General features: G+C 47.3%; 1 protein-coding gene across 1 annotated transcript; it reads right to left on the bottom strand.

The window, feature by feature from the left end:
• Positions 1–592: 592 nt before the first annotated feature.
• On the bottom strand, positions 593–8638 carry klf6a (Kruppel like factor 6a). Its single transcript, XM_061093571.1, has 4 exons — positions 8244–8638; positions 5223–5808; positions 4283–4406; positions 593–3494 (listed from the first exon to the last, which is right to left on the bottom strand). The coding sequence occupies exons 1-4, from the start codon at positions 8343–8345 to the stop codon at positions 3443–3445; spliced, it is 864 nt and encodes a 287-aa protein (XP_060949554.1). The 5' UTR covers positions 8346–8638; the 3' UTR covers positions 593–3442.
• Positions 8639–9963: the final 1325 nt, after the last annotated feature.

The following is a 9963-nucleotide window of genomic DNA, read 5'->3' on the forward strand; positions in this document are numbered from 1 at the left end:
GTGAACAGTCAGACGTTCTTCAGGATTGAAAACCACTGCAGAGCGATTTTTACAGAAACTTTTCAAAATGAGAATAAAAACAAAACACCAAACGCTAGATCTGAATGTTTTGCCACGGGGGCGAGCTTCGTCAGGTTTTCCGTGTTTAGCAAACACTTTCTCCAGAGATGCAATTTGCTCATTCGAGGAGAGTTATTTTCATGCTGGTGTCTACAAGTCGGGAGGAGGTGAGGCCATGTAGTGCTCCTAGCAGCAGCAGCAGCTACAGCAGCAGCAGCAGCAGGTACAGCCGTTTAACACAAGCTGTCTGCTGCACAGCGACTTTGGTAAACACTTGGGTTTCTAATGCATTTTTTAAGTGACAAATTCAAAATGTCAGATATGCACCCTCGCTGCTCACACCCTGGCCCCTAATCGAATTGTGTCCGTATTACCGGAGGGCAGGGTGCAGCTGAAATGCAGCCACTCTCCCTCAACAAGCTGCAAACCTCCCACGGGCAACAAACACTGATCAAACAAAAAAAAGCTTTCACCATAATGAAGCACAACAACTGAGGAGACTTCAGAATTAAGAAAGGATTGCGAGCCAAAGTCAGATAAGAATTTCTTATTATTCCAATAAAAAATACATTCATACAGAAATATAACAATTTTGCAAAACAATTTCAAATAAAAATTTCATAAAGCAAAAACATAACAATTTTACAAAAGTTGTTTTTTTTTCTTTTTATACAAAGATTCAGTTGAGAACAAAGAGCTGTGTGTGTGTGTATGTGTGTGTCGGTGTGTGACAGAGGAGTAGTGGGATGAAAAAGGATGATGGGAAGTGTGAAAGTGTGAAAGATGCGAGCAAACATGGGGCTAAATCAAGGCTCAATTACCACTCGAACAATATTGGCTGCTGCTCCCACAGAATGGATGTTCCTTCGCTTTGCCCACAAAAGGCATCGCCAGCACTCCCCGATCTATCGCAGCAAGCAGTTTCAGGTTTGTACTCATCGTGTCTCTTTCACCCGGCTGATCTGAAATCCATATGTTGGAACACGCCACAGTGCGACCTGCTGCAACATCGGAAATTCCAGCAGCAAGGTCGCTGATCTGGAGCGGGTGGCACCGATCACTGTATCCTGAAGCAGTAATAAGTGTGATCCCTACAATTAGTCTGGTCTCCACCTTTTGTCCGGTATCCATCCACCTCCAGTGGGAAAAATCGGAAAAAAACAGGAGATAACTTCATCGACGTTCTTTTTTTTTTTTTGAGCCAAATTTCCATGTGGAACATCGATGCTTAACTTTATCTGCTGCCGAGAACCCACCTGCGCCCCCCCTCCCTCCCTTCCCCTGGCTTTTTTTCTTCATATTACTGTTGCAGCTTGGCTAAAACAACGCTCCCCCCAGACAGGTCAATACCCAACCTACACAGTCAGCAGTCTGTGACAGATTCCATGCCAACAAAGCCTTTAGCAATTCATTACCGCGAGGCAGTACAAGGCAAGGCCTGTCCGACTGCGGCCTGTTAATTACAATAAATCTTTAGCGTTTTTCTTCCGTCCCACTCGCAGCGACGGAGGGGACGGAGCCGGGGACAGGGAACAGAGGATGGAGAGGGAGGGATACAGGGTAAAAAAAAGGAGCAGCACTGTATGAGCTGAACTGTGAGAAAAACCGTGGTGGTCTAGCTACTCTGGTTATTTTTGTACCTTGGAGCCGAGTGTGATGGACTTGAGTTCATACTACATAGTAGTTAACAGCATTAATAAATGAATTTAAGTGCTCTAAACATACAGCATTTGTCTTATTTACATGTTCTGACTCCAATGAGTGTGATGTACATCAACTGAGCTGCGTCTCGGAGTCAAAAGAGGCAGAAAAAAAAAAAAAAAGTGGTGAATCGAGAGACTTTTCGGAGCATTTTACATTTAACACAATTAACCGTTCGGAATAGATGCAGGCAGCTTTCATTACACACAAAGAGGTGTGAGCTAATTTGTAATTGAGCCTTAATCAAGCTTGTCAAATCACCCATACAACAAATGTGACTTCCCAAAGGGAGGGGGAGCGAAAACAAGCGCCGCCACGGGGCTGAGTCACTTGCATAAGGCACCATTAAGGTCAACAGTGCATTATAAAGATAGAAAAGGAAAGTACAAAAAAAACTAATCAAAAAAGAGTATTCCTCAAGGCAAAGGATGAATGAGGAGAAAATCAGCAAGCGGTGGGGACGTCTGCAGCCGCGTGCAGAGCCAGAGAGTGAAGGGAGATGTCAGATGATGTCGTAAAGATGAAGAGGAAATCGTCGGGGGCGCTTATGTACAATATTGTAACATTTAAAACCGTTTTTCGCGTTTTAGCTGCACTTTTATTGAGAAAAAAACCTATTTGCAGTCCTGAATACAGTTGGAAACAGGAAGTGAACAAACCCTAGAACCATGCAACACCTGTCTATGATACTGAAGTTATAGTATAGTTGTGTTTTTATACCTCTAAGCACACAGCTTATACAATTGGGACTACAAATGAGCTTTGTAGCGTGTAAAAAAAATAATAAACCAGGCTACGTAACACATTGCACATTTAGTAGCTGCACCAAAAACACCAAAGGAAAAAAAAGCTCCGGTCATACGGTGACCAAGGGAGTGAGGAGGGTTTTGGACCCGGGTCATGTCAATGCTCTAGTTCTCTCGAGTCAAACCCAAGGAGACTTCCCCCCTTCTCCTCCTCCTCCTCCACTTAGTCTGGGTGTCAGGCAGGGCAGGAACTTTCTCCCTGCCTCCTCCTCCCACTGCCACCAGGGGAAACACCAGTGGGAACGCCCCCCCCCCCCAGAAAACCCCATTCAGTCCACAGCAACATCGGTACCAGCCCCCGCTCCATCTATCCATCAATCCATCTCTTTCTCCAAGAAATCCTCGCTCTCTTTCTCCACGGGGGGGGGGGGCCCGGCGGCCAATCTCAGACATTCACAGTGCACACATGCTTACCTCAGACAGGTATTTTTTTTTGAAAGTACCAGTGTATCTGCTGTCCGGAGGAGATGTCCCCCGAAACATCATGCACCATACATACAATTCATTCATTCTGTTTGCATGTCTTTTTATCTTTTTTTTGTCTTTTTTTGTGTGTGTTTGAAGTCCTTCTCAATGAAAAAGTTCTTTCCCCCAATCCATGATTTTGTCCTCTTGTCTCAACAGACAAACCCTTCAGAGCACCTTTCTCCACAGAGAGGTCCCGGAGGCACTGGGTTTCAGTATGGTGCAAAACGGCATGCTTTGGCTGGAACACACTCCCGCTCCTCGTGCTCTCTGGGACAGTTCAACCAAGAGACCGGATTCGGGAGAGACGTCGGCGTTTGTTTTCTTCTTCTTCTTTTAAAAAAAAAAAACAACAAAAAAAAACGTCCACCCCTTCGCTGCGACGCTGGCTCGGCGCTCGCCCTGGTTCTCTAGACGTGCCTCTTCATGTGAAGAGCCAGATGGTCTGACCTGGAGAAACATCTGGAACAGGAAGAGAGAGAGGGGGGGGGGGCAGGAAGTCAGACATGTTGTACTGAACGGAGGAAGAAGCTTTGAGCTACAGTGATTTTAAACATTAATGGTGTCGAACTGATGCTTTTTAATGACACGCGAGGTAATGACTGAACACATTCCTATTGAGAAGTGGCTCATTGAGACCAATTATCTCCTCCTGGTTTATAGTGACAGCCTGATGTTGACAGTTGGGAGCTGTAAAAATAAAAATCCCAAATTAAGTGAGCTGATTGTTCATTTCCCCAAACTCATTTTTGATTTTGTCAAAAAGATACATCCTTAGCTGAACGTTTAATTCATTCAAAAGCCCATTGAAGATTTGATTTCTGAGGCAGATACTAATTTTGGAAATCTGATTGGACAATGTTAAATTGATTTGCACAACTGATAATACAAAGTGCAATTTATGAGCATAAAACAAATGTACTGAGTGCTACATCTATTCTAAAACATATCACTAGCCAACATACACACATTACATTTAGCTAGTATGGGCCCATATTTACACTATTCATGTTGAGCTAGTCCTCAGTTCAGCTCTAAGTAAGGTTACGGTCAAACACACACATCAAAGTTCACCAAAGTTGAACTCCCTGTGAGGCCACCCTGGGATCTGCCTCACCAAAGGAAGCAAAGGTTTGATTTTGCTCCTCCGATTGGACGTGAGAGTAACAGACATGTGTGTCTGTGTGACCGAGCCCTCCACAGGCCTCAGTGTCCTCAGTGTGTGGAGACATAATGAAAGTGGGGCTTACCTGTCACAGTGACTGCATTTGAATGGCTTGGCCCCGGTGTGCTTCCTGAAGTGTCTGGTCAGCTCGTCGCTCCGTGCAAAGCGCCACTCGCAGCCCTCCCATGAACACCTGTACGGTTTCTCACCTGCAGGGAGACGGAACAGGTGAGTGACGCTCAAAGTGTGGACACACAAAACAAACCACTGATGCACCCTCTGCTATGCAATGATTGGTTGGCCCTGCCCTGTTGTTATTCAAAACGAATTCAAATCAATCACCCCCGGGGCCCAGGCCTGATGACAGGTCAGTCGAGAGGCAGATTCCACTGAACCTGTTGGATCACTCGGGAGGATTTTTTTAATGCAGCCTGATGAAACATGTCAGGAATGCTCACAGCGATGCTCTGCAGCTGAATACCACACATACGCTCGGTGCGTAGAAAATGAAATAAGCAACATGTGCAATTTCACGCCTCTAATCAGAAGTAAGGAACACTGAAATGACCATTCAGCCGCCTCCCACTTGGGGCCCCCTGGGCCCCCCCACCCATTCACCCCATTCCCATGCTGAAACTCAATCCGGTTTGAAGTCCTTTTTATCTCCCATGTGCAACCCCTCCCCCTTGCTCTCGCTCGCTCGCTCACTCGCTGGCTCAGTGAGTCACATTCCAGATAGATTAGGTCACAGTTTAGGTATCCAGCCATGCGGCGCTAATGCTCACAGCGCTCCAGCTGAGGACATCATGCAATGTGGACCTTTAATTACATTACACAATGGCTGGACAATGCCTTTACGATGACAGACGGAATTCATCGCACTCCCAGCCAGCGCTCGATAAAAACTCACATTCTTAGACTCTGTGAATGAACTGGTTTGGAGTGAAAGCCACAGAGGAGAGACCGAACCTTCACACACATGTCACAAGTGGACGCCATCTAGGCCTTTGACAGCTCGTACTGACCTGTGTGAGTGCGCTGGTGTGCCTTGAGGTGGGAGCTCTTCGTGTAAACCTTGCGACAGCCGTTGAACTGACACCTGTGTACCCGCCTCCTGCCGTCCGGAGACGCTTCCCCCCCGCACATGAGTCCCGTCTTGTCCGAGCTCTTTGCCGAGCCACCGCTCCTGATTTTGACCGGCAAGTGCAAGTCGCCGTGCATGGCCACCCAGCTGTTCGTCACGGTGATGGGCTCCGAGTTGGCCTCCGGCGAGGAAGGGGGCGTGCTGATGACCGAGGGGCTAAAAGGTCCAGAGCCCACCAAGACGGACCCCAGAGGGTTGGAGGTAAAGCTGTGCGTGGGCGAGAGCTCCTCCGAACTGTCCGAGGTCTCGCTGCTGGCGTCTGAGTTCACGCTGTTGGTGTCCAAGATCTGGCTGTCCTGATTGTCGTCCTCGTGCGCCCGCGGCAGCTTGGGGTCAGACTCGGCCTTGGCCTTGTCGCCGCAGGCCAAGATCAGCTTGCTCCAGAGGTCCTCCTGGCTGTCGAACTTGAGGTCGGCCTTGGAGACGTAGGGCTCGCTCTGCAGGTAGCGCTCCAGCTCCAAACACGTCTGGTTGAATGAAAAACACAAGAGTCAGAAGACAGGAAGTGAAGAGAGGAGGCTCGTTCAGCAGCAGCAAAACACTGCACGTGCACATGAGTCATATTTGCTAGATGCTTCCGGACAGGACATGTGAGTCATCCCTGCACTTATCTTTACATTAGTGCTGCGATGATTAGTCTATTGATTGTTTAGTCAGCTGAAAGAAAATTAATAATTTAGTTTATATTTAAACAAAAAGGCCAAACACTTGCTGGTTACAGATTCTCAAATGTGAGGCTTTTCTGATTTCTTGTGTCATATGATGGTCAATTGAACATTTGTTGGTTTTAGGATATCTGTTGCCTTCTGGGAAGTGCTTCTGGGTTTCTCTACTGGTTTATTTTTAAAAGACTTCAATCAATGACTGCATGAACCGGTGATGACAGTCTCCATTACTTGCATTCGCACGTCACGATTCTTCATTTCACAAACTCGTCCTCCCCTGACAACATCCAGCCTCATCTCATTCAAACATGTTCCACTGGTCTCAGCTTGATGTGATTTACTCTGTCTGAGCTGCTGCTGCCCCCCCCCCCCCCCTCTCCCCCTCCACCAGCGTAAGCTCCAACTCTGCTGCACCTCAGAAAAACGTGCATTGTCATTTCAGCGCCCGGCACATTTTGATAGTCCTTTTAAGGAAGCCGCTCGACTTCCTCCTCCTCCTCCTCCGGCCATTCAGCTGCTCTCAGCCTCATGCGTACCTCTGCCATGCAATCACATCCTTCCTCATGTCAGCCACTCAACCACCACCTCTCCCCGCCCCCCCTCAACTGCTCAATAAAAAGATAACACTGGCTCCAATTTACTACAGAGGCCGTTAAAAGTTGCAAAAAGAAAGAAGAGGCCGTTCAGCATTAGCCCAGAGACAGAAGCTTTGATGAGGCACATGTAGAATAAATATTTCCTCTGGGCTCCTGCAGCCCAATATTTTCCAGCTGTGTTGCTGGAGGGATTGGGCCATGGCTGATCACAGGATCATGCAAAATGATTGTATTTAACTGGAATCTATATTACAGAGCAGGAAATAAAGGGAGAATAGTGGTTTCAAAAAGAAGAAGTCGGAGAGCCCATTCAAATAGCAGGATGGAGGGAAATGGTGTTTTTGGATTAACATCTATGTTAATGTTATGCTAATAACTTCATGTTACAAAGCAGAAAAAAGGTGATGTGAGGTAAGAGAGGAAGCAGTGACACAAATGGGTTGCTTTTATACTTGACGATAGAGGAAGTGACGATTAACCAAACAGACCAATTTCGATGTTCTGAAAATAGAAGATTTAAACATAAAAACTACGAGCTGCAAAGGCTTTCTGATCCTGAGCCAGCAGCACATGTGAGTTTGAATCAGCAAGAGAATCTACTTCCTCCTGCGTTTCAGCAGCTCCGGCTGGAAGTGAAACCAGCTCTCACATCCTGGAAGCACCAGAGCTCGGTGTGGAGGAGAGAGCATGCTGGCAGTACAACAGCAGCATGCAGAGAGAGAGAGAGAGAGGAGGGGGGTAGAGGGGGTGATAGAGAGAGGAAGAGCTGGTGATAGAGAGAGGGTGATAGAGAGAGGTAGAGAGGGTGAGAGAGAGAGAGAGAGGAGAGAGAGAGAGAGAGAGAGAGTAAGAGAGAGTAAGAGAGGAGGGGGGTGATAGAGAGACGAAGAGCTGGTGATAGAGAGAGAAAGAGCTGGTCATAGAGAGAGGTAGAGAGGGTGATAGACGGAGAAAGAGCTGGAGGTAGAGAGGGTGATGTAGAGAGGGTGATAGAGAGAGGTAGAGAGGGTGATAGAGAGAGGTAGAGAGGGTGATAGAGAGAGGAAGAGCTGGTGATAGAGAGACGAAGAGCTGGTGATAGAGATAGGAAGTGATAGAGAGAGGTAGAGAGGGTGATAGACAGAGGAAGAGCTGGAGGTAGAGATGGAGGTAGAGAAGGAAATAGACAGAGGAAGAGCTGGAGGTAGAGATGGAGGTAGAGAGAGGCAGCGTGCAGTAGCTCTCTCTCTCTCATTCATCCTGGTGCAGCAGCAGCAGCAGCAGCAGCAGAGGCTGGACTCCAGCTGTCAGACTGACACACTGATCCACTTCAGTCTGCCAAAAACTTCATACCCCCCCCCCCCCCACACACACACACACACACACACACACACACGCACAAACACACACGCACTGCTGCAGCGTGTCAGGTGAGCGCTCGGGCTCCGTCTACGCACTGGAACCACTGTGTGTGTTTTACAGCCACTACACGATGCGATTGTATAAAATATGCTCAACTTCCCTGTGATCTATTAAAGCCAAAAATAAAAAAATAAAATGAAAAAAAAATAAAGAAGAAGCGCTGCTGCCAGTTCCGCTTTGCAGCAGCAGCAGCAGCAGCAGCACCGGACCGCAGCACACACTTCGGGGACATATATTCACCTGCTGCCAGTACTCCTCCAGGGACGGCAGGGCGGAGAAATAGCCCGTGTCGTGAACTATCTGAAGTTCGTGAAAGATGCTGCACATGGGTAGAACATCCATCCTTCCTTCTGTGTGGGTCGTTCCCCCTTTTTCTTCTTTACAAAAAAAAACAAATGACAGCCTCGAGTAGCTGCACTTTAGATATTGGGAGTCGGGGGTGTAAAATAGAGCCAGCGGAGGGAGTTGGGAGTGCGAGCGTTCCCCCGGCGATGCGATCCGAGCAGCGGCAGCAGAGTGGCTCGGTCAGTGCCCCCTCCTTCCTTCCTTCCTTCCTTCTCTCTCTCTCGCTGCTTCTTCTCCTTCTTCTTCTTCTCCTCCTCTCTCTCCGTATTGACAGGCGCGCAGCGGACTGGATGAGGAACAACTGCGCTCTGCAAAACTTCCCTATTCAAACCTCCGGGCCCCGCCCCCTCCTCTCTCTCTCTCCCTCTCCCTCCCTCCTTCCGTCCTCCGCTCCGGCCCGCCGACCAATCAGAGGCGAGCGGCGTAAGGGCTCGCGAATGATATCACGGGCGGCCAATGGCGGCAGAGCAGCGACTTCATTCGTTCCAGCCTCGCGTTCTGATTGGCGGGTTTGACCGCCAGTGGCTCGCCGCTGATTGGCTGGTTATTTATAGGCTTGTATATATGCCGGGGCTAGAGGCTCTCGGTGCCTGCGTTGGTCTCAGCGTTTGGCCGCAGACAGCGCCTGTGAGCCGGCTGCGCTGCTAGTAGAACCACGGCCTGCTGCTGGAAAACATGTCTCTCTCTCCCTCTCTCTCTCTCTCTCCCTCTCTCTCTTTCTGTGTGTGTGTGTGTGTGTAAGTTGGTCATGAGCAACACTTGCGACACCGGGGCCTCTGAGCCCGGGTGAGTTCACATCACACAAGTTCCACTGGGTGAGCGCACGTCCTGCCACACATCCCACTAATGGAAGGCCAGGATACTGTTGTGTCACATGAGTTTAGGGGAAACGTCAGTCCTCACCTCTCTTCCTCTGACTGCCTCCGTACACACTTCTGCTTTACGCCGAAAAGTATGTGACCGCGATTGAACCCAGTCCCGAGGCAAAGGTTTTGGACTAGAGCAACTTGTAGAATCTTAGTTTGAGCTGACAGAGTGGAAACATAGTGTTAAGAGCTCCCTGAAGTTAGAGAAAGTCAAACCCGAGTTTAGTTAATAGGATACAGGACAACACAATCCAGATTAAAGAACTTTAAACCCGATTTACATGCAGTTATTTCATACAGTGTGTTTAAGTTCACTTGTATTAAAAACAACATTTATTGAAAAATGACCTTGATTGGTACAAATAGACCAAATATGTTCATTCAAATTCAAATCAGCAAATTGGACATATTTTGCAACTTTAATTTGAAAAATAAACTTTTAATTTTCTAAAAGTTGGTAAACAACACATTTTTTATTGCAATTCTGTTTGCAATACAACTAAAAGTATTGTATTGTATACATTATATTATCATTTAAAGTCAACATCACTTACTTCTACTTGCTACTTCTTAAGACTGTAGGTTAAGTCCTAATAGAGTATGCACAGTTATATCGCATATATTGGTTTATTATACAGGTGGTGTTTCACCAGTAGCACAGTTTGATTTGTAACTTTAGAGGCATGTAAAGGTGAAAATCAACTTCACTCGAAAAACAAAGTACTTTTAAAGAGTTTAAAATAAGTTAA

The sequence above is a fragment of the Limanda limanda genome, chromosome 20 (genome assembly GCF_963576545.1).
Source record: "Limanda limanda chromosome 20, fLimLim1.1, whole genome shotgun sequence".
Taxonomy (NCBI): Eukaryota; Metazoa; Chordata; class Actinopteri; order Pleuronectiformes; family Pleuronectidae; genus Limanda; species Limanda limanda.

Coding starts and splice junctions, on each gene's coding strand:
- klf6a (XM_061093571.1), bottom strand. CDS start 8,345: ATGGATGTTCTACCCATGTGCAGCATCTTTCACGAACTTCAGATAGTT. Junction 5,809..8,243: donor TGGAGGAGTACTGGCAGCAG/GTGAATATATGT, acceptor TCATTCAACCAG/ACGTGTTTGGAGCTGGAGCG. Junction 4,407..5,222: donor ACACCAGCGCACTCACACAG/GTCAGTACGAGC, acceptor GTCTCCCTGCAG/GTGAGAAACCGTACAGGTGT.